Source organism: Globicephala melas, chromosome 6, assembly GCF_963455315.2.
Source record: "Globicephala melas chromosome 6, mGloMel1.2, whole genome shotgun sequence".
Lineage (NCBI taxonomy): Eukaryota > Metazoa > Chordata > Mammalia > Artiodactyla > Delphinidae > Globicephala > Globicephala melas.
Window position 1 is genome coordinate 24,349,837 of NC_083319.1, and position 24,707 is coordinate 24,374,543.

General features: G+C 46.4%; 1 protein-coding gene across 4 annotated transcripts in view; it reads left to right on the plus strand.

Moving 5' to 3' along the window:
• The window catches only part of EPB41L4B (erythrocyte membrane protein band 4.1 like 4B), a 144,030-nt gene that overhangs the window by 47,499 nt on the left and 71,824 nt on the right, over positions 1-24,707 (plus strand). For all 4 annotated transcript variants that reach the window (XM_060300650.2, XM_030859072.3, XM_030859074.3 and 1 more), the window contains exons 3-14: positions 4,838-4,880; positions 5,948-6,026; positions 7,971-8,015; positions 9,847-9,899; positions 15,011-15,131; positions 16,233-16,320; positions 16,478-16,566; positions 16,863-16,932; positions 17,029-17,198; positions 19,179-19,288; positions 21,314-21,344; positions 24,405-24,438. In XM_060300650.2, coding sequence (XP_060156633.1) covers positions 4,838-4,880; positions 5,948-6,026; positions 7,971-8,015; positions 9,847-9,899; positions 15,011-15,131; positions 16,233-16,320; positions 16,478-16,566; positions 16,863-16,932; positions 17,029-17,198; positions 19,179-19,288; positions 21,314-21,344; positions 24,405-24,438 — 933 coding nt within the window. The remainder of the gene's footprint in view (positions 1-4,837; positions 4,881-5,947; positions 6,027-7,970; positions 8,016-9,846; positions 9,900-15,010; positions 15,132-16,232; positions 16,321-16,477; positions 16,567-16,862; positions 16,933-17,028; positions 17,199-19,178; positions 19,289-21,313; positions 21,345-24,404; positions 24,439-24,707) is intronic.

A 24,707-nucleotide genomic window follows, 5' to 3' on the forward strand; every position in this document is an offset into this window, starting at 1 on the left:
CCCAGAGGTTGGGGAGGTGGCGGGCGACTGAAAGTTCTAACCCTGTAATCAATCATGTGTTTGGTTTCCCTGGCAACAAACCCCATCCTTAGGTGCTTTCCCAAAGTCACCTCATTCACGTAAACTCAGGTATCATTGAAAGGGTTTCATTATGAATGTTAAGACACTTTCACTGCCGTTACCACTTAGGAAATTACAAGGGTTTTAGGAGCTTTGTGCCAGAAACCGACAAAGACCGAATATATACATTTCTTATTATGAGTCACAACATCACACACAATAAGCTCCAAAAGTGTTCATTCTCTTCTTTCTCTTTACATCCTTTGGATATGATTATCTCTCAGATTCCTTCCAGTGCTAATTTAAATGCAAACTTTTTACAAGACACTTTTTACAAGCCAAGAAAATCTAGAGGTACTAGAAAGCCACTTATGAGTTCCATCACTCAAACGTGATGGCCCAGGGTTGTACAGGCAGAGTTTTTAGACCCTCTTCAACCCCTGAGCTTCCCTGGCCATTGTGATTCAAGTGCTTCTGTGTAGATTTTAGACAATTAACTTCTCTAACCAGCCTTATGTATGTTCTAATTCTAGAGCTGATGTACTATCAGAACAGATGGGCTTTGCCGGATCATCTCACATCTCGATTTATGGGAAGGGTTTTGCCAGATGGACTCGGATGAGAAATTCAGATCAGAAACCACCTAATACCTGTTAGAGTGTTTGAGTTAAATGTCTTGCCCTTTGAACTCAGCAAGGCACCTGTCTGTTTCCGGTGACTGGTTTAATGGTCTGTTAAGAGGGCTGGAGACATTTGCCTTGGCCTCTGCCGACAGGCGGCCTGGCCGTACTTAGTCGAATGCAGGTGAACATCCAAGACAGGTCCTGCTGCTGCTGAATAGGGCTTCAAGCCAAGTATAGGATATAATTTATTAAATGCCACATGGGGCCTGAGTGCCCCCAGCGTCTTCAAGTCCCAGGGTGGTCTTATGGGATTAAGCATGAGTGATCCGAGTCTGGTCAGCTCCTACAGCTAAGAAGAAAAGTCGGGTCATTTTGAGCTGGTTGGATACAAGATAGATTTTATCATCTCTTATTTTAGGCTTGTGACTGGATTTCTTAGCACCTCTGATGCAGATGAGCAAACCTGATCTGAACACCACAGGGTCAAGGAGCTCTTTAAATGGAGCCGTTTCTGATTCTCTTCTCGGCTTTGTGAGCCCCAGACTTTTCACAGGCCTCAATCCTGGCGGGTCCTGCTCTGTGCGGGGCTCTGTGGCTGGTGGCTAGGCGGGAAGGATGGAGGCCAGCACTCATGGATAAGGGGGCTTCTTTGTTTTTAGATTTTTTTTTTTTTTTGATGCGGACCATTTTTAAAGTCTTCACTGAATTTGTTACAATACTGCTTATGTTTTGGGGTTTTTTTGGCCGCAAGGCACGTGGGATCTTATCTCCCCGACCAGGGATCGAACCCACACCCCTGCATTGGAAGGTGAAGTCTTAACCACTGGACCGCCAGGGAAGTCCCTGATAGGGGGGCTTCTTTAGCAGTGTGGTCAGAGGGAAAGGCGTCTGCTGTCCAGGAGGAGCATCTAGCCATGATCTGCCTGTCAGTTAACACGGGTTGTAGACATCTGGCTAATAAACCCTGAAATTGCTTGAGATTTTAGACAGCAGTTTTCAGAAGGGGTCGTGGATATTTCCCCAGGATCATTATTAGGACATATTCTTGGGTAGGAGAGGATGCAGGAAAACTTCAACACTAAATATTTAATGGGACCCTGGGGGCCTTTAAAAAACACTAACGATCTGAGATTCTGTTTAATGATCTTGGGTGGGACCTGGGCATTTATGATTGAAACACACAGCCAGGGTTGAAAACCACAGCTGAGGAAATGACACAGGTTGGGCCTGGATCAAGATTAGAGTTTGACAGTAGAGGGAGAGGAACAGTGGGCTGAAGTTTGTTCTATTCCAAATACAATAAGGAGACTTGAGAAGGGAAAGAGATGGGACAAGCTCCTTTAATCTCTGAGCCTCTGGGGCTAATAAGATTAGAAGGCTGGTTGCAGGGAGAACTTTCCTTGCCTGCTAAGAATAAATTGATTTGAAAGTGAGGCGAAGAACAGGTTTAGCCAAGCCATTAGCATGATACTTACTTTGGCAGGAAGGTAAATATTATGTTTGTATCAAGTCTTTATCTGTCCTCCCAGGGGCTAAGGTCCAGCATTTCCAGCTTCGTTGAGGGCAGCAGTGAGACTGAATTCTAATGATACAAATTGATCATCAGAAACTGCCCGCTAGGCAAGTGATGAATGAATGATGGAAGTTGGCAACCCAGCCCACCTCCCCACACCGTGAAAATAATATTCCCGTTCAAAGGAAAAAAACTATGCAGAAAATTTAAAAAGAAAAACAGTAGACGTCATTCCCAGTCCCACATTCAGAAATAACCTCTATAAATTCTTCTAGACATGTTGATAGGAAATAATAATTTTCTATAAAGGGATCCCACCTGCCTTTTTTTTTCCATCTCACATTGTGCCGTGGATCTCTTGCCACGTCAATAAATATAGGCCTAAATAGTTTTAAAGGCTGAATAGTATTTCATTATATGGAGGAGCCATTGTTTTAATCCATCTTTATTGATGGACAGTTAGGTCATTTTCCATTCAAAGCTATGAACAGTGAGATAAAGCATCCTGTCCACGAGCCTTTGAGATAGGCATCCGGCTATGGGGATCCGGTGCTTTGATCACACGGTTGCCTAGCTGGGGAGTGGGGTTGACAGAGCCCACGGTCTCCCATTGCACTGCTCCCAGCTTATGGTATTACAATTCATCTCTTATTTGCTTCTGTGTTTCCTTATCCCCCTCCTCCCACACAGTCAGAGTGGGCTCTTTGGTGAGTGGTAGAGTGCACTGTACTCACTTAGTCCCACCCTTTCTCATTATTAGAATGTGCAGTTTAGATTGCTTCTGCAAGTATCTTGACGGTCAGCAGAATGGCCTCAGATTTTGAACAGCTAGTGAGAAACCTGCTGCGGGCTGTGTTGTTCTAACAGCGATGTTCCACGTGCATGGGATTTACATAAAGGGATGGGAAGGTCTCTATTTGCCTCATTTAAAAAATTATGTTGAACATGTATTTCTCAAGCATCTGATAAGGGCCTGCTGGGTGCCAGGCTCTGTGTTTGGCACAGGAAACTCAGAGATGATTGAGTGTGTGGTCCCTGCCCTTCGAGGCTCGTGTTCACCTGGAGGGGCTCACAGTTTCATGTTCCTAAATGTTGCTTTCCATGGAAGTCAAGCTCTTGAGGCTCCTCAGGACTGTAGTGTCAACAACTTGAACGTTTAAATGAGGGAAATGGTTTTGCAGTTTCCTTGGATGGATAAGACTGAAGTGGTGTTTCTGGTGAAAACTAGAGGAAGTTGAAATGCCTTCATGGACCAGAGCAGAATTCTCTCAGGCAAATCCCCTCCTGTCTTTCCATCTTCAGTGCGGGTCATTTAAAGGGTCATGAATTTTGGTTTTAAATTTTAGAGTTTAGGGCGACAGAATGCCAAGACCTGTGTATGAGCAGAGATTTTCGACGGCGGGGCTTGTAGTCATTACTAGATTAACGGAGACTTGGTTGTAACTTGAGAAAACTCAGAAGGAAAAGGCAGTTGGTGGCTCCGCTGACTAGAAGGGACTTTATAGATCAATGAGGTAAAGGATGTTAGGTTATTTTAGGCACCTCTTTGGAAAGCTAACTCTCCCCAGGAGAAATGCTCTTAATGTGCATAAGCACAGATATTTTTTCTTTTTTTAAATTGAAGTATAGTTTATTTATAATGTTGTGTTAGTTTCAGGTGTACAGCAAAGTGATTCAGTTATATATATATATTTTTTCAGATTATTTTCCATTATAGGTTGTTACAAAATATTGAATATGGTTCCCTGTGCTATACAGTAAATCTTTGTTGCTTATCTAGTTTATGTATAGTAGTTTGCATCTGTAGTTTAATCCCAAACTCCTAATTTATCCCTCTCCCCTTCCCCCTTTGGTAACCATAAGTTTGTTTACTATTTTTGTGAGTCTGTTTACATTTTGTATATAGATTCATTTGTATTATTTTTTAGATTCCACATATAAGTGATATCATGTAATAGTTGTCTTTCTGTGACTTACTTCACTTCGTATGATAATCTCTAGGTCCATCCATGCTGCTGCAAATGGCAATATTTCATTCTTTTTTATGGCTAAATAATAGTCTGTTACACACACACACACACACACATCTTCTTAAACCAGTCATCTGCTGATGGGCACTTGGCTTGGCTATTATAAATAGTGCTGCTATGAACATTGAGGTGTGTGTATCTTTTCGAATTAATGTTTTCAGTTTTTTTGGATATATACCCAGGAGTAGAATTGCTGGATCAAATGGTTCTATTTTTCATTTTTTAAGGGACCTCCGTATTGTTCTCCATAGTGGCTGCTCCAATTTACATTCCCACCAGCAGTATATGAGGGTTCACTTTTCCCTTATCCTCTCCAGCATTTATTATGTGTAGACTTTTTGTTGATGCCCATTCTGACCCGTGTGAGGTGATACCTTGTTGTGGTTTTGATTTGTATTTGTCTCATAATTAGTGATGTTGAGCATCTTTTCATGTAGCACAGGTATTTTTATACCATTCCAAGCTGTTTGCAGATCCCCAGCCTAAGAGCTCGTGATCTGGTACAATCCCTGGTTTTAATTACTAAGAGTTGTAGGGCAGGGTAACTCCAAGGGACTGTGTAATCTTACTGATGAACTATTTCTAAGAAAAACTTTTTTTCTTTCTTTCAGCACTGGCTGGATCATTCCAAACCCATAAAAAAGCAGATGAAAAGTAAGTAAGCAGAATTTAGTTTACTACCTTCTTTTATCAGAGAGTAAACTCCTTTGCCAATGTTTTGAGGTATTACATTTTCATTAGAACTTGGGAGCATTTTCAAATGGATTCAATTTTAAGGATGACTTTTAATTTCCTAAGGCTGGCTAAATATTAGAGTTTAAAATTTGAATAAGAGTTTTTAGTAGATGTGAAAAAACAGACTAAGCCCTCATTTGAAATCAGACACTTCTCCCAATGAGGACTGATAAATATGCTGTTCAGAAACATGACTTTATACCTGTGACATTCATTTTCTCGTGAGTTATGAAGTAGATTCAGAGAATGGGAGAGCAGGAAGGATCTTTGACAGTCTGGTCCAGCTCTCTGATTTTATAGTTGTGGTAACCAGATTTCTTCAGTGTGGTTTATGTATGAGTAATTTTTTTTAATTTAATACTTTTAAGGGTTTTTTTTACCGTAGGTTTTTTTTTTTTTTGTGGTACGCGGGCCTCTCATTGTTGTGGCCTCTCCTGTTGCGGAGCACAGGCTCCGGACGCGCAGGCTCAGCGGCCATGGCTCACGGGCCCAGCCGCTCTGCGGCATGTGGGATCTTCCCGGACCGGGGCACGAACCCGTGTCCCCTGCATCGGCACGCGGACTCTCAACCACTGCGCCACCAGGGAAGCCCTACCGTAGTATTTTTAGATTACAGAACACTTGACTGTTTATGTGTCACTTTCCTTTAGCCCACTTAGTATTTTGTTAAAAGTTAGTATCACTTTGGAGTATCTTGGCAATCAGGGGTGAAAGTAAAGGGTTAGCTCTTAGTAATTCATCTAGATGATGAGGGTTTTTTTCCAGAATGAGATTACTAGCTAAACTATCTTTTGTCAAAACCGAAGTCCATTTTAGTTTTCCAAACTCGTATTGAAAAGAACTTACTAGCTTTGTATGTTCCGTTGTTACCTCCCAGAGTCCGTGGTGGATATGTTAATAGATTTAACATGTTTTTCCTTTTGTCCATTCTGTGATCTTCAAAATTGGGGAAAAACATCTTCAACCTTCCATCTGCAAATGCTTAGTTGGACCTGCTTATGCTTTGCACTTTCGAGTTAAATATTATTCTTCAGAACCGAACAACCTTCGTGAAGAGTTTACAAGGTAGGACAAGATGCAAAACAAGATCCTCCTACCCACCCACACCGCGTAGCACCTGCCTTACTTACAATCCACGGGTCTTCTAAACTGTGGGTTTGTCGCCTCTTTCATCTGCTGTCTTTATATTCCGAGCAACTGTTATTAGCACTTTGTGTGTGCTTATCTCTGTATTCTGTTGAAAATCCACACTTTGCTTGACTGGACCTTTTTCATAGTGAATCAGAATTTTAAAATTTATTTTCTTGTCACGTTCCTATTTTGTTGGACCTTGGGTAGATTGGCTAGTTGGTCTACGGCACTTTAATTTTGTCTCAGATACAAAAAGAGAAGGCAGATATTAGAAGAGCATCTCTGCCTCCAAAATTGCCACCTTATTTTTTTAAGCAACTGCAAAATATTCCCTTGATGGTTATAATATCAAAGTTGTTAGAATTCCGTCACGGTATCTTTCCGCCCCACCGAATTTCTTTTATAGTGCGCCTGCCCTTGCCTGTCTCTTAGACTTCAGAAATAGCGTCAAAGCAAAAGAGGCTTAAAGAACATTTTACGTGTGGACTTTCCCTCCAGCCACCCTTCTATCAGTGAGATTCTCTACTCAGCCTTCTGCTGCTTTTGATGTCCCCAGAATCTCCTTGTCATTGTCTGTGATGGACAGTTGTGGTGACATGTAAGCTTCTGGGTGATGCATGGTGGTGGCCGCTGGCTTGGAGGTGACCCCCTAAGTAATACTTTAAAGACCGACTTTATCGCCATGTCCCCCATGGGAGCGGCCTGGGGGCTTCTGTGGTTAGGTTTTCCTATAGGAATTGGAAGTTCTGGCCACGTCAGCGTGTGTCCTCCTTGATGTGAGTACTCAGTTTAATGGTGGTTGAGCACTTCTCAGAAGTAGTAACATTCTGGAATGTACTAGAACCTTCACCACCACCCACATGTCTGCGTCACCCACATTGTCCTATATCCATTCCACAGAGAGTGACCGTGTGCATTGTTTTCAAAGTTCAAACAAATTACATTATCCTAGTGTTTCTCTTTAGAGTCCTTTATGAAGTGTGCTGCTTCTAGCTGTCATCAGAGCCAGTGATTCTTAACCAGGGTTTGTGAATCAGAAACACCTGGGAGGCTTTTGAACAAATCAGATTCCTGGGGACCACTCTTGTGTGTAAGCTTCTCATTCTGTAGGTATGGAGTGGAGCGTGGGCAGCTTTGGTTTTTACAAAGCACTGTAAGTGGTTCTGATGCCCACATCTTCCTGGTAAAAAGAACACTTACTTAATCTTTTACTTCAGTGAACTGCACTTGTGTTATTTGCTGCCTTCCTCCCCATTTTCCGTTACCCCTGTGACCAGCTGCCATCCAATTCCAGGACTTTTGTTTCGTGTGTGTGTGTGTGTGTGTGTGTGTGCACACGTGTACTTTGTTTTTTCAAAGGCAGAGTCTGCAGTTAAACTGCATCAGAAAAAAAGCCTCCAGTGGTTGCTAACTACAGTCAGCTGTAAATTTTTTGATACAATCAGCTGCAGCCTTTCTGGAATCTGCTGGTGGGCAGGCTGAGGGCCCAATGCAGTGGCTCTACCCTGCCTGTTGGATTGGACACGTTGCATGCTGCGTGTGAGCCCTGCGTGCGTGTGCATGTGTGTGTGTGTGTCTCTCTCTCTCCTGGAGCCCCAAGGGTGTGTGGAGGTGTCATTGGACTGTGCAGTGCTCCATGTTCCATCCTCCAAGTATCTTGCGAATTCCTCCATGCGCTCACCTTCCTAGCTAGATTCTGGGCTGCCTTCCTGGAGACAGGAGGAGATGCTTCCACCCAAGTTCTCATTTGATTTGGACTCCCTTTTTACAATGCGGAATTCCGGGCTGTGTGTGGGGTGGGATTTGTGATGGGAAGTTGGGGACTGGAAGTGGCTGGGGAAGAGTTACCCTCTTTTGACTTTTGTATATGTTTGTCAGGTACCTGTTTGTTTTACAACTCAGGCATGACATTCTTTCAGGAAAGTAAGTATGTTTTTGTTCTAACTCTTAACTCAGGATAGATCATAGTATATTTTCTAAATAGTTCACCGTGTGTGTTTTTTTTTAACTCTTTACGCTTGTTCCCTTTTCAAAATTCAAAAAAAGTACACCAGGCATTGTAAAGTGAGTCTAATACTTGGATCACAGTCATCATCATCTTATTTCACGTGATTACTATATGGCTTGAAGCATTTCCAAGAGCATTTAATATCTTAAGTGATGTGTATCTGGGAATAATTCTCTCCCTGATCACATCACTGCCCCATTCATAACGGCTTTTGTCGTATTTGTAAGCAAGATACGTTATTAGTATGTATACACTGACAAGTTTTTGGACCATCCAAAAGTCTCACTCATCACCATCTGCATTTAAGTCATGTAAAGAGGTTATGTTCTGATTCTAGTAGAAAGAGGTTTAGACATCTCATCTCATTTCCTTTTCCTCTCTTAAAAACGGTCTTTAAACACTAGGCCTCTGGCTATACAACGATTGTTGAGCGCAAGAACCACTGGCACTGAAATGGTTGGTTTCACAGGCAGTATGTATTTTAAGGATATGAGATTTCAGCAGTCATAACTTTTACAGTTGTGTCATTTTTTCACCAGCCATATTGACTATTTTCCGTTACATGAAAAACTAAGATATACTGAATCTAAAAAGCAATACCTGCTATTACTGACAGGAATACATTTTGATTTTGAATATAATCTGAAGGAGATTCAAAATGTGATTTCCGAATTTGGAAGCTCTCTGTAGAACATGTGCTATGAGAATCCTAGTGGAATGTACACTATAGAACAAGTAGATTGTACAGTGTATACATTTGCCTTATTCAGCCATGCAATACGGATCTTTGATTGTGTGTGTATTTCTCTCTCTCTCTCTCCATACTGTGCTTCTCATACTAAGAGCCTCTTAACTGGTGATTGTCTTTGGTCTGGAAACACATTAGTGGCGATGCCTCGCGTTTGTACAGTACTTTGCAGTTTACGTGCACGTCAGCCTGGTTTACTGCATTCCTAGCAGAATGGTGTTCTGGCGGCCCCAGCGTTGCCTCTACCAGCTGGCCGTCTGTGGCCAGGACACTTGAACACTCAGTTCCTCATTTCTGAGGTGGGAATGGGGAGCACAGGCAACCCCCATCCTAGGGGGTTGACACACTTGATGCATTGACCAAACTGGATAATATACATATATGAAAAGGCTTTGAAAACTATGAAGTGCTAGGCCAATGTGTGTCATTATTATTTTTCTAACTAAATTTGTAATAGTAAATATGAATGAGATCACTGGATTTGTAGTAATACACCTCTGTGGCGGTGCCTCAGTTATTCGATTGCTTGAGTGTATCCAGCTGTCCTGGCCATCTTAGATATGGTTTCTGTTTATTTGTAACACTATGACCTCGTTTCAAGAGAGAGTGAAGGCAGCTTCAAAAGATGCATGTACTAGACCAAGATAAAATAAGTTGAAAAATAATAAGGCAAAGGGAAGGCTTTTCATTCAGTTTCCCAAACTTCCCAGTTCTTGCCAGATTCAGTAAAATTGCCCACTCTACTTAGAGTTGAGAGGAGCTATACCTAGATGGGGTTATTTCACCATATGATGAGAGCTGACTTTGGGAAACAGGGAGTGTAAGTCAGCTTGTTCGCAGTTTTTAATGTAGACAGCAAAAGTAGAAACCACCGAGAACAAAAATCATTATCTGAATATCACTACCTCCTGAGAAATGATGTTACTGACATTTTGTATAGTTATGAATATTAAAGTTCGTATTTACAGTTAATTTCTTTTCTTTTTTTCCCTTCCAAGGTTGAAATGCCCATATGAAACAGCTGTGGAGTTAGCCGCTCTCTGCCTACAAGGTACATTATTCCTTAGTGGTAATTAGCATTTTAAAGTTGTTGCTTTTCATTTCAACAAATGAGGGTCTCCTGTGTACCAGGCACAGTGCTCTGGTTTGGTCTCCGTCCCCAAGTAGCTTTCAGTCCCATGAGGGCCTCGTGGCCGGATCACATACTCCGTGTGTACGTACAGAGTACACTGTGGTTCCTTCAGGAAGAGAGCCCTGCAGGAGGCTTGGAAGGTGGAGGCCTGTCGGGGGAAGGGTAGATGGAGATGAACAGAGGAACCAAGGCACAAAGTAGAAAAGTGTGGAGAGGCACTAGCAGTTGATTGGTGTCAGAGGGCCAAGTTCAAAAACCTGGAGCGGCGGGTGACCTCGACCCCATTTAAAGTGCATGAACTTCATGCTGTCAACACGGCGTCTTTGAAGGCTCTTGAGCGGGAGGCAGGCCTGGTCAGACGTGCATTTTAGAAAGGCCACAGTGATTGTGATGGGGAGAAGGGATGGGGGCAAGACCAAGACTGGGGCTGGGGGTGAAGTGAGGAGGTGTAGCTGTAACAAAACGAAACTAAGGCTGGGCGTTAAACACACACCCCAAAGTAGCATCAGCGGTACAAGGAGAAGGACCTGGTCATTAGGCTCAGTGTTGAGAGAGGAGACAGAGATGACTCGTAGGCTGCTACCAAGGATGGGAGGTGGTGACAGTGAATGGTTAGAAGAAGAGTCGGGCTCCCGTGGGGGGACATCTGTGTAGGGTCTCTTGGCTGAGAGGGGCCAGTGGGGCCTCTGGGAGCTTCTTGAGTCTGTAGAGATCTGGCTCCACCAGACAGGTCAGGCTGGAAGCACTGACAGGGGAGAGTCATCAGCATGTGGGTGGGAATTGGACGGTAAGAGGGTTGCCTGTGTCTCAGCGTTGACTGTTCCATCTGTCTGATGCACTGGTGGATTTTTAGTTTAACATGCGCAAGAAACACTTGTTCAAGTTGCCAGCACTAATTAAAAGGATACTAATGTGTAACTGCATATAAGGAATTTCATCGGCGCGTGGGATAGACATATATTGCGGACTCGTTTATCAGGGCTTCTATGGGATAATGAATTATGATGTATTCATTTATAACTACTAACTATTTTTGAGTGCCATAGTAAGATTTGGCTTCTGACTTTTGTATTTACCAAGTTTTAAAAGTTGATCTAAGTCTTTTCAAATTATAAAATCAGTACAGGCTTATTATAGAATATCAGGACAGCAATCAGACAAGTAGAAGGAAGAAAGTAACCTACGGTCCTACCCACAGACAAGTAGAGTTTCTGTCTATGAGTTTGAGTTTTTAAAATGTAGTTTTGATCAGACTCATACACAAATTTTTTTGTATGATTTTCTACTTGGTAATTTTAGTACATATATTCTTTCTGTCATGTTTGTACTTATAAAGAAGGTTTTTAGTGACCAGGTTACTCCCATTCCCTGATACTTCCATTCCTTAGTCACCTTTACTGCTTATTTTTTTTCATTTATATATATATATATATATATATATTTACATCTTTATTGGAGTATAATTGCTTTACGTTGTTTTGTTAGTTGCTGCTGTATAACAAAGTGAATCAGCTATATGTATACATATATCCCCATATCCCCTCCCTCTTGTGTCTCCCTCCCACCCTCCCTATCCCACCCCTCTAGGTGGTCACAGAGCACCGAGCTGATCTCCCTGTGCGATGCAGCTGCTTCCCACTAGCTATCTATTTTACATTTGGTAGTGCATATATGTCCATGCTATTCTTTCACTTCGTCCCAGCTTACCCTTCCACCCCCAACCCCGCCCCATGTCCTCAAGTCCATTCTCTACATCTGCATCTTTATTCCTGTCCTGCCCCTAGGTTCTTCAGAACCATTTTTTTTTTTTAGATTCCATATATATGCGTTAGCATGCTGTATTTGTTTTTCTCTTCCTGACTTACTTCACTGTGTATGACAGACTCTAGGTCCATCTACCACTTTAGTACTTATTATCTAGTGGGGGCTTGGCATATAATAGGTGCTCAGTAAGTGCAGAATGAAATTGAAGAGCCCCCCCCCAATGGACTTTGGCTGAAGGGCAGTCTGCCCATGTGGTCTGAAGGTACTTGTGTTGGAGGTAACCGTCTGTGCTAAATACAATGCTAAGTGCTTCACATCCATATTTTCCTGATACAGTGGTCCTTATGGTCCTTATGGCTTTGGGGAACTTGGAAATGGACTGTCCACTTTGACCAATCTGTATTTCACCAGCTTGCCAAGTTGCATCCACCCTAGAGTTTCTGAGCTGCCAGGAGGTCATACTGTCAGGCTTGGTGGCCCAGCAGTAGATGGCAGGGTGCAGTTAATGGGATGAAAGCATCCATGTCAGACCTGGGGCCGTCAGTCCACCTGAGAGTTTCTTCCTAAGGGCATTGGCACACGTCCTAAATGATTAGACGACGATGAGGCACAGATGTCACCACCTGCCTGCCCCCAAGTGGTGAAGGCATCACCCAGCTCTAGGAGAACCATTTGCCTTGCCCTGCCGCCGAGGCAGACAAGAATACCAGCTGTCATTTGAGCCCTTCTTGGAGAAATTACCTATCTGAGTTGGAACCACAACATTAGTGTAATTTAAGATGCAGTCATTATGTCAGGTACAAAGACAAACTGAAGATGTGGACACAGAAATGGGGAAGTTTATGTCACATTGTCTCTCCGTGTCCCCTCCTCCCCCCAGCCCATCAGTAAATGCTTCTAGTTCAGCCGCAAAGAAGCCGGTTTGCCTTGGACTATGATCGCTAAGAGCCTCTGTGGGTTTGCACAGTGAAAGCTTGTGTACTTCTTCCCGTGCTTGAGCCTTGAATACGTGTCTTGCGGCAGTTGTCCTTGAATTGATGCCTCATGAGTTGTGTTGCAGTGGCCCTGCTTGGAGGCTCTGCTCTTTGAGAACTAATTTTATGGTTGCTTTGGGAATTATTTCAGGCACAAAGAAGAAGAAGGGAGGAGAAGAATGGGATAGTCATTTGTTGTGTGTCCATGATCTTGTTTCATCTTTGTCAGTTTCCCTTTTGTGGATAAGGCATCAGAGACCCAGGACAGTGAAGTGACTTGCCCAGGTCACACAGGTAGTATATGGTCAAGTTGGTAGTCAAGCCCTCCTGCCTCTGAGCTGTTTCCACCACGCCCCACACCCTTCACAGCTGGGACTCTGGCTGCAGAGTTCAAAGACTGAGCAAAGTGTCCTCTTGCCGGCAGGTTCTTGGAAGGCAGGCAGCAAAGTGTCCCCTTTGCCTGGTCTCGGGGGAACCTCGTCATTGGCTTCTCCCTCCTGTGCTTGATGATGTCAGATGCACAATTAACCCAGTCTTGTGCAGACACACCAGTAAACACAGGGCTCACTTTGGCCCATGGGTGCAATGTGGTTCACATCCAGGAGATCTCTTCCCAGACTGCCCTTCTAGCTTTGCTAGGTCCCTAGCTTCAGGGTGACATCTTGGTCAGAGGTCAGTCGTGGCCCCCAGCCTTGGGAGCCCAGCCCTCACCTTTTCTGGGCAAATATGTCACCATCTTCATCTGTGACTTTGCCCAAGGCGCCAAGCAGCTGCACATCCTGACCCAGACCACCTGGTGGTATCAGGGGTGCCGTCCAGTTGAGAGCTGCAGATGAGGGGCTGCAGTCAGGTGAGGGGACAGTCACTAGGTCCCCGCCCTGTGTCAGACACCGTCTCCTGCAGTCCTCCCACCACCCCTCCGAGTATGGTATTGCCGCTTCCTCTGTGTGGACAGGAACATTTTAACCTCTTCTCCTGCGAGCCAACTGGAGTCCCTTTCCTGAAAGGTGGGCTCTGGGATTGGGGCTCAGAAGCCACTGGAAAGGGCTGCTGGGTCCATAGTGAGTTGCTGTCACTGGGGGTGTTCGGTCATTTGCTGGCTGGTCGGTGGGATGTCGTGTTAAGCAGTGATTCTCAGAGTGTGTTCCCTGGGAACATACTGCATCGGCTGCGTCAGCATCCCCTGGGAACTTGTTAGAAATGCAGGTTTTCAGGCCTTATTCCAGACCTATGGATTTAGAACCTCCGGGGATGGGGGCCAGCAACGTGTGTTCGAACGAGCCCTCCAGGCAATTCTGGCGCATTCGGAAAACCAGTGCTTTTCAAAGTAACGTGTGCACCACCCTCCTGGGGACGTGGTGGGTTTGCTCCAGCAGATCCAGGGTGGGGCCTGCGATTGTGCATGGTGAGCAGGCCCACGCCGCTGGTCTGCGGACCACACTTTGTGCGGCAAGGTATCAGAGGTAATTAGAGTTCATAGCAAACAAGGTACAGAGGAACCCCTGGAGGATTCCTTTTCCTTCTGAGGTCTGCCTCCTGCACTGCCAGGGTGGGGGGAGTGGAGAGAGTGAGCTTTCTCATTCATGTCCTGGAGGAATGGGCCCCCTGTGTCCTCGGGCCCTGCATTCCCAGGGGCACTGGGCAAGAGCCAGGACCAAGCGGCGGCTTCGGGCTTTTTGCTGGGATCGCCTGCGTGGCCGCTGCTCCTTTCTGCACAGCCGGCTCCCTCCCAGCTTCTGCCTGAGTTGCCGCAGTTACTCCCGGGGCCTTCTCACCCCCTCCTCCCTCACTCCTCACTCCTTCCTTCTCCCTCCTGCCTGATTTTTTCTCCCTGATTTCTGCCTGTACCGAATTCTTGATTGGTCCTCTCCAGCACTGCAGACTCTGGAGTGCTGTTCAGACCTACCCTTGACGAGAGCCTTGTTACATGGATGTTTCTGGGTGGGTCCCCATTGCCTGCAGTTGCCTTTTATTGCAAATTCAGGCACTACGATTTTGTGGGGGAAATGTAATCAGGGCCTCCCTGGGCCAGAGAAATAGTCGGGAGAGGGACAGTCATAACTGAGATGATGGTGTATGGCCCAGTGGGGAGCGCACTGGAGTGATTCATGGGAACTCTGAACGTACATGTGGGGACCGAGTGGGAGTTAAGTCCTCCTGAAAGCGGGGAGTTGGTTATACAGGAGGGGGTACCTGTGCTGTTTACAGTAGGCAAAGTGCCTTTGGACCTGGTGCTGCAATAACCAAAAGCATTCACTGTCTCCTGTTTTCTCCCTTTTATGAAACCTGCAGCCGAGCTTGGGGAGTGCGAGCTTCCAGAACATACACCAGAGCTTGTGTCTGAGTTTCGGTTCATTCCAAATCAGACAGAAGCGATGGAATTTGATATCTTCCAGAGATGGAAAGAGTGCAGGTACCTTGATGCTACCATCTAACATTCTGATGTATGCATTTGGTCATTTGTAAGCATTTGTCAGACTCTTTTATCTCACGGCAGAGTGGCTCTGTTGATGACTATAAAATCGCAGCTCCAGCTCTTCACTTCTTTCCCTCCCGTGCTTCAGTCCTGTTTTTGAAAGGCCCACAGGACATCTCTCTTTCCAGAGATGTACAGTAAAAACTAAGCCATACTCCTGTTTCTTCCTCTGAAGTACAGGGCCTGGTCCCGATTTGCTCGTCGCATAGCCAGGGACGCCATGGCCATCCCGGCCTCCTAACCAAGGCAGAGGGGTGCTGCCTTGACCCACCCGGTCCCACACACCTGGGGCTGTGTCCGTGGCCTGGACTGCTAGGGCAAACCCTTTAGAAATGTGTCCTGGGGTTGCTTACAGGGACACTCATGTTTGAGACCATGTGTTGTACAGAGTTGTATTTCAGGACACGTGGTCACCACAGCTAAATCCAGCCCTGCCACTTCTCTCTTGCTTTGTCCTCTTTCCTCCCTTAGTCACCCTAGTCTAGCAGTTTTATGCCTGGATAACAGGGCCACCGCCTCTCCTCCCGCCCGGCCCATCTTCCCCAAACGCTGCCTGTGCCCAGTCACTCTTGACTCAGAAACCGAGCATGGTTTCCCGTGGTCCCGCAGCCATTCTGGCTCCTTTGCAGATGGAAGGTGACAGTAGCACATTCTCGTATCCCATTGAAACAACAACGTAGAAATGGGCGGGCGGGCGTAGAGTCTTGCCCCAGTCCCTGTCACACCGCACCCACGCTCCCTCCTGCACGAAGCCGCGGTGAGCAGCCGGCTGTGTATCCTTCCAGCCTTTCTCCTTCGCGCACGCATGCACGAATCTACACACACAGAGGCGTCTCCCTAAGCGTTCCTATTAGAAGCCCTGCTCTGTCCTCTTTCCGCTCAGTGAACAGTCTGTTCTTGGAGGTCGTGTCATGTTGATGTAAATCGGTAGCCCTCATCCCTTTAATTGCCCCAAGCACCCCTTCATGTGGCCGTGCCCTTCAGGCTTGTGTGGGTGTACGCGTTGCAGTTCACATGTGTCTCGTTGGTTTTTCTAAGGGGAAAGAGCCCTGCCCAGGCGGAACTCTCCTATCTGAATAAAGCGAAGTGGCTGGAAATGTATGGGGTAGACATGCACGTTGTGAGGGTAAGAACCGTGTGCGTTTAAGTAATTGGTTTTCCCGGTGACTGAAAAACGTGTAAACATGTGCAAACTAAGTAATGCGGTGAGGAAACTGTTTTGCATTCTGCTCTGTGACGACCTGTTAGAACCCTCTACCGACTGTGCCTTCGTTTATTTGTAGGGAAGAGATGGCTGTGAATATTCTCTTGGACTGACCCCGACAGGCATTTTAATCTTTGAAGGAGCTAACAAAATAGGCTTATTCTTTTGGTAATTTAGTTTTGTCCTATATTAAAAATGTCTTTTCCTATTTTGTGGTGGAATTATATGTGATGGGTGATTATCGAGGGATATTTGCAACACCCAGATTCATTTTTAAAACACACGTACTCTTGCATTTGTGGGTGTCTGACAAATGGCAGTGGCGCTTCTGGATAATCACACTTAACGTGAATGAGTGATTCCTTGAGCAAATCTGAGCTTAAACGGTAGAAAGGAAACGGCGGTGTGATGGGTAGACGGCGCTGCTGCAGACTGTGCTTTGAAAATGCTTTCTTTCTGGCCAGGCCCAAAATTACCAAAATGGATTTTAAAAAGAGCAAATTGACGCTGGTGGTGGTGGAGGACGATGACCAGGTAAGCCTTGCCTCCGTCCCTCCGCCTTGCTGTGAGTCATCCTGAGTCAGTGTTACAAATCCCTGCTCACCGGGACCCCCGTGCTTCACCTCCGAGGGCCGGGAACAGGAGCACACGTTCGTGTTCCGCCTGGACAGCGCCCGGACCTGCAAGCATCTGTGGAAGTGCGCCGTGGAGCACCATGCCTTCTTCCGGCTGCGGACGCCGGGAAACAGCAAGTCCAACAGATCGGACTTTATCAGACTGGGCTCTCGCTTCAGGTTCAGGTAGGCACCGTCTTTACAACACGGTCATGTGTCTTGAAGGAGGGGAGCCGTGATGTTTTGGTGAAAGGAGCAGTGGACCTGCATCTGGAGGCTTGGGTTAGACATCCTGCCCCTGCTTCTTTCTTAGCATCTGACCTTTCGTGGAGTCGCCGGAGCTCTTCTAGCCTCCGCATCCTCACGGATAAGATGAAGCTAATAATCACAAAATTATTAACAGCTGACATTTAGCTGGAACTGTGCTGTCTCATACAGTAGGTGCGAGCTACATGTGGCTATCTAAATTAATTCATGTTCAGTACATTTAAAAATGTACTTGGTCTCACTAACCACGCTTCAGGTGCCCGGTACAAGTGAGATGGGCCGTGCTGATGTAGAACATGAGCGTCGTTTTGGAAAGCTCTGTCGACCACACTGCCCTAGGGCTTTTCATGTACCAACTCGTCATCCTCCCCATGGCCTTAATGAGATGGGCCCTCAGATTATACCCATTGTACAAATAAGGGAACTAGGTCCGGGGGTGGGTATAGAATCTGTCCAAAGTCACAGCCAGTCAGTGGTAGAGCTGAGATTCAACCCCAGGCTGTCTGGGTCTTATGTCTTATATTTCAACCACTACTCTATCGCCTGTCACACGCAAACATCAAGAAATTTGGTGACAATTAAGAATGAGAGCGGATGTCACTGTGTGTGTGAGTGACCCAGGCTGGGCTCAGGAATATTTGAATCTGAAAAGACCCTGAAGAAAGAGAGGTTTATTCCGATATATTTCTACTTACGTTTCTAAGACCATGTCTCTCAAAGTGCACGAGACCTCCCTGGGTGTTTTTTTAAAATGCGGATTTAGGACCTACATCTCAGGCCTTTGTAATCAGAATCTATGGGGGCTCACGTGTGGCTGTATGAACAAGGCCTGGGGATGTGCATTTAAAATGCACTCCCAGGGTCGATTCCTGAGGCGTGTTTACAGATCTGAGAATTGCTGTTACAAGATCTAAAACTTCACATGGTTTCATAACCTCTTCTCACACATGGCACGTCCTTGAACTCTGTTTAAGATGCCAAACGATTTGTTCATTTCACATTTTTCTGCTGTGCACGGAAACGTCTGTGCACTTGTGTTTAAAGAATCGCTTGGTTTGAATGTATTTTTAAATGCTGCAGAGGGGAGTGGGGGGGACCAAGTCCTTTCTGAGAAAGAATCGACTCATGGGTCTTGCGAAGGAAGGACGGAAGGAAGATGTCATAACTGCGAAGCCTGGCAGAGACGTTGCACGGTGTGCTGACGTCTGCTGTGCTCCAAGTGAGCAGGACCGCACTGTTGAGGTTGCCCAGGCAGGGTTTCCCGTGGGACTTGGTCCAGCCCAGCGTGAGAAGGAAGGGAGTTTGGAGATGAGTTTGCCCCTTGGAGGCAGTCAAAGCAGGTGGCAAGTGGCTCCTTCCATGTGATAAATCATAAGCTGAGGGTGGCTGGAATGAGGCAGTGATAGATCAGACAAAGACAGCATTGCCTCCTGGAAGCTGTAGCTGGACGTTGGGTTGATGGAGAGCCTTGGTGAAAGCAGCAGTGTTTTTCTTGGCATAGCAGGGAAAGCCAAGGTTTAGTTAAGTGGTCATTGATAACAGCCTTTTAAAAGAGTTAAATGCCTACCTAATACGTTTTAGGAAAGGTATTTTATGTGTGAATCAGTGTTCTTAGTCAAATATTCCAAGTACTCAGACCTGCTTGCTTTGTGCAGTCAAGTGGCTGGTACCTAAATTGCAGGTTTTGTCCTTTGGCGGAAATATAATACCGCCTGGATTTGGCAACAGTGATTTTATTTTCAAGCGGAAGGCTAAATTTAGTGTGTGTCTTTGCCACACGAGTTTGAGATAAGTTGAAATTTACATTGGAGCTCTTGGAAATAAAAGTTCACTTCCAAATACGTATCATGTACTGACATTCTGATATTGGTAGCATGCAGTGAAATGTTTGCTTTCCAGTGGCCGGACGGAATACCAGGCTACACATGGCGCCAGGTTACGGAGAACCAGCACCTTCGAGAGGAAGCCTAGTAAACGCTATCCGTCCCGGAGACATTCGACATTCAAAGGTGGTGTGCTTTTCGTTCTGTCTTGGAATTTTACATCACGGTTAAGTTGGTTAATAAGCCCCAAGGAGTTTGGCGAAGCGGTTTGTGAAGGAACTGTCTGCTGTTCTCTGTCATTCTGAAGCTTTTGACAAAACCCCAGTGGGCTTCTCTTGGTGGGAATCAGGCTACTCTCACCATCCAGCTGTCTTTAGTCTTTCCCATTGGATGTGTTCATTTCCTTATCCCCCTTTTCCATATTTCTTTTCTTGTACCTCTTTGCTTCTGTTGGGCCTGGGACCTTAGGGATATCATAGGTAAACATGTTTCTTGCCCGTGGAAGATGATGACATGTCTCGAAGGGAAGAACAGTCCCTTCTCCCCTCCATCTTCCAGTTTCAATTGGGGACATCAGTCTTGCGCTAACCAGAATTCTGACCACTTAAGAGCAGAACCAGAACTAATTAAAGACTGGACTCGGGGCCCAGAGTCAATCCAAGCACACCGTGTCCTTGAATTTAGCCAGGCCCCAGGATGCTTGCCCTCCCCACCCCACCCCTTTCCCGAACTCCCCGAGCTTCGTCTGTCATTTACTACTGTGGCCTCACACCTGCATGAGGCCTGGTACCCAGTTACAGGTTCAGTCAGCAGATGAGCAAGCTGGGCTCGTTTCTGTTTAAACCCGGCCTCCAGATCCCATCTCCTAGCTCTCCTTTGTCCACACTTGATTGCTCCTCCATTCAGGACTATCTTGTTCTTTCATAGCAGGACCTCTGCACCTCCCCACCCCACTCTTGTTCCCTCCCATATATCATTGTACTGGCCATTTCATATGTTTTTCTTGTATAACTCAGGACTTAGTGGGCCTTTGTGGGACCTGGCACCTGTGCTTTCCCATCTAGAATCTTTAACCTTGTGTTCCCCACTGTTTCCTTCCTTTTTGAACCAACGGTACAATAGCGTGGCAGCCAGAAACTCTCCAAAGCCATTCTTGGCTGCTTTCGTGGGGAAAAAATTGCCCAGAGCCCAAGGAATGTGGCCTCACTTTCAAGAAAGACCAGAGGTTGAGAGGGTGGGGCTGGGTCCAGGGAGGGTGACAGGTCCGTGAAGGGTGATTGGTTGCAGGAACTGGGAGTGATGAGTGATGGGGCGGGGCCGGGGTGTGGGGGGATGAGAAAGCTCTCTGTCCCAAGGGCTGTGTTCACCTCCCTGGTGAGCATTATTATGCTTGTGCACGTAGCCAGTTGGGTCAAAGTTGCCCAGAAACACCCCAGTCGAAGGAAGAACTTGCTGGTGGGGCCGTCCAAAGATAGTGCCCCCTCTTGACAGAGTGAGCGCCCAGTCCTTGGAGGGGTACAGGCACCAAGGGAAAGGCGCCGCGGTATGGCTGCTGCCGAGGGGAGGGTGCTTGATGCCCCGAGGTGGCCTTAGAGCTCTTCCAGACTCCAGGCTCCGTGCTTCTCCTCCACTTCCCTTCCTGGTCTTCATCCTCTTTCCCGCCTTTATTTTACTGACATTTTCTCCAGCCAGAGTTCCAGCATCTTTGTGAAACCATTAATGATTTTCCATGCTCCATTTTTCAAAAAACAAAATGGTGTCTAGGTACACAAGCTCTACCTCTGTCCATGGCCCCTTCCGCAGACTCACACCCCGAACCCAGTCGGAGGTGTCTGCCCCGAGCTCCCCTGCACAGGTTACTGCTTGTATTTCAGCCTGTCTTCGATCTTTCACGCCTCTGTCTCTGTCTGTGTCAAGACTGTGAGCTCCTTGAGAGCAGGGACTGTCTGTCTCTGCCTCCTAGGACTCCTGGCCCTGGGAACTAGCTCAGTGAGCATGTTCTGAGTGAATTGGAGGGTGGGGCACAGCGGGAGGTGATTTACTTTTCCTCCAGAAAGGAGAGGTAGCCAAGATGAAGATTCTGCCTCCTGGGGTTGGGACTGCTCTGAGATCACAGGAACCTCTAACCTGAGCATTGGTAACAAGTGGTAAAAATGGTAAAAAGTGGTAAAGCTCTCTAAGGTGTCATACTTTTCTGTTTTTCCCTTAAAGCAAGCAACCCGATGATAGCAGCTCAGTTCTGGTAAGCGCCCCCAGAGTCCGGGTATGGCTCTGCTCTCGAATTACTGTATTTGTTTGCAATGTTGACTTTTTCCTTAATACAGTTAAATCACAGAGTGAAGCACCTGATGGTTTCCTCTCCACCCCCTTTTTCTGCTGCCTGGCTATACCGTCCGCCTGGCTTTCAATAAGTACACAGTAGAATGTTCCAAGACAGTTTGTTTTTTTGGAAAACACAGATGCTTTGTTTGAGTGGCTTTGTGCTTTGTGTATTGTAACAGTGGGTGATAAAGGTGATAGGAATGTGTGTGGCACAGTGTGCTAACGGCACTGCAGGCAGTGATGGGAAAGAAAGGCCGTGCTCTTGAGCAAAAGCTCCCCGAGAACAAAAACTGGATCCGCTCAGTGACGTGCGGGTTTCATGTCATACAACGTAGAAGACCTTTATCAATGCCCAGTGAAATTCCTGTAGGAAGAGAACTTGTCACAAGACTGAAACTCTAGCACCGGTGTCAACAAACTTTTTTTGTAAAGTGCCTGGTCGTAAATATTTTAGACATCGCAGGCTCTGCTCTCTCTCTCAGGACCATTCCACTCTGCCCCCGGAGCATGCAAGCAGCATAGACAGTATGTAAATGAACGACTCCTGGCGTGTTCTGATTAAACTTTACTCACAAAAGCAGGTGGGCCAGGTTCGGCCCATGGGGCGTGGTTGGCCACCCCCTTCTCCAGCACAGGTGGCCTTGATCTTTCCTGGACATTGGAATCACCTGTTGAGCTTTGAAACCCTCAGCCAGGCCACACCCCAGGCTAATCGAATCAGTCTCCGGGTGAGGACCTGGGCATCTGTGGTTTTAAAGCTCCCAGGTGAGTCTCGTGTGCTGCCCAAGAGGACACTGTCCCACCTGGTGTGTACTTCTCTTTCTCTCCCTGAAACGGTTGTTTTCTTATGTGAGTTTCGACCTCAGTGGACAGCTGTCATGCTAGAGAATCCCAGACTATGTAATTGTTTCGGCCCTTGTGTCCAAGCTCCAGCCACTGGTAGCCCCATCTGGTTAGTCTCTGGTCATCCCAGGCACAGGTCTCAGGCTACCGGGGAGGGTGGTCTTTGAGGTCAGCCTATCTTGGTGCGCTGTACGCCCTGGGCAGTTGGTAGAGTGCGGCGTGTGGAGGAGTGGGTTAGTGATGAGGCATCAGGAGGCCTCCCGCCCAGCCCTGGCATTTCTCTTAACTCAGCTCTGGGGCGGCCTTTTTCTCATCTGAAAACAAAGAGGTCGGGCTAGATCAAGTGTTTTTCGAAATTTTGTAGCTTTTGATTTTGGCCCACTAGGAGAAACCTGCCATGGAAGCCCAGTACAGAGAACAGACCAAAGCGGGACTGCTCTGGGTGACACCGAGCAGGGAGGGCAGGGCTGGCGCCTGCTGCTCACCCACCCCCCGCATCCCACAGGCAGCCCCAAGACACCTCCAAGGACCCCGAGGTCCTGGAGAACGTAGCTGGCCATTGTATCATGGCTGGAAGCTCAGCCTGGCCCTCTGATGGCAGACGCTGCTTGCAGTGCCATTCACTGGGCGTCAGATGTCTGGCTCTTCCATCTGGGTTGCTGAAAGTATGTCTGTCAGCATGTCTTGTTTTTAATTCTCAGGGGCTTGTGAGTTACGTTTCTTTCCTTTGCTCTCTAAGGAAGTGATTCTTTTGCTTGTTTGTTTTCCCCTAATAAAATTACATTTTCCTCTTAGCGTCTAGGAGAGATTATATATATTGAGAACCAAAATAAACTAAAACAACAAACCTCCACCACACCCACAAAAAACCACCCAGTAAATATACCCTTTAGGAACAAATGAGCTAATAACCACTGTTCGCAGCTGTTCAGTTGCTCTTCATAGCCTGTGGGGTCCTGGGGGTGGGGAGGGTTTCTATGGGAGCCGGGGACGAAACTGTGCTCTGGGCGCAGAGGTGATGCCAGGAAAATAGCACCTTGCAGAACACTTCGCCCTCCTGGTGAAATGCAGCCGGGGGTGAATCTGGCCCAGAACCTGGCTCTGTGCACTGGCCCTCTAAGAACACTGGAACACAGGGTTATTTAGACCCTAAGCAAGGCTCATAACCATGAAATGTTTTCCTCTCATTTCTGGAGGAGCAGTAAACCTTGATTTTGAACACGCCACCCTAGCAGCCGAGCCCGATGATGGTGCTGGGTTGGTCTGGTTTTTCTGGCAGATGCCGAGCTTGCATATTAAATACATTGTGTTTTGCACCAACCGTCTCCGCCCATACTTTTGACCAGAGTAGTTATACTTCAGATTCTATCAAAATAGGATCATGCATGAGGAGCCTGGAACCTTTCTGCAGGTTCTCAGAGAGCCAGCGTGGCTTGGCGGAAAGGATACTGGCCTAGGGGTTTTGCAAATGTCAATTCCGGTCACGGTGCAGCCATGGGCTAGCTAGCGAGTGTCCTAACTTCTCTGTTAGGCAACCGTTCCTTTATCTATAAAATGAGGTGGTAACATTTATTGACCTCATAGCCTTGTTGTGTGGATTAAATAATAACAGATGTGAAGTTCCCAGTACAGAGCCTTATGTGGAATGAACATTCCAGAGTGGTGGCCACGTCATGGCAGCATTGTTGAGAGCGGTGGGACCCACAGTGGTGTATGCTCAGAAGTGGCTGGTGGCCCTCCCTTGAGCTGGAGAAAGCCCTGGGCATCACTGGAGCTGCCCGGTACCATGGGCCACCCAGCAATGCCAGGGCAGGCCTGGAATGGGAGCTAAAATTATTTAGTTTGCGCAACTGAAAGGACCTCCTTTTTGCCACCAAAATATAACATTATAAGCACGGGTCTGGAATATTACCTACGTGTTTCTATTTGCGAACTCTAAAGTGACGAATGAGGGCTGCTGTTTGGTTTCCCCAGTTATATGTTCATTTAAGCTGCTAGTAACCAAATAGAAATAGTATTTGTAAAAGTTGCTAACAGAGTAGCTAGCACCTAGGATTAGTTTACAACTGTTAAATAAATCAGTAATAATGCCGCTTTACAACCTGTTACATTACAATTTTTCTTTTCTTTTTTTTAGCTCTAAAACAAATCCTGAAGTCCATAATTACCAGGTGAGCTATTGCTTTTAAAGGTTTTCATGTCATACTTCTTAAAGTGTCTAAATTTTCCACACTGAGCAGTCATTGCACTTATAATCAGGTTTGGAAGAAATAACAGCAGTACATGTTTTTTTGAGAAAACAGTAAGAGGAGAGCCTTCTCCCCTGACCCCTGCTTCCTCTTGGTCATCTGAGCTGCCTGTTTTTCTTAACCCTGTACACTGGCAAGCGGCAGGGGTATATGTTCTAAGTTTCTGGGTGGTCAAACACAGCCTCTCGGGG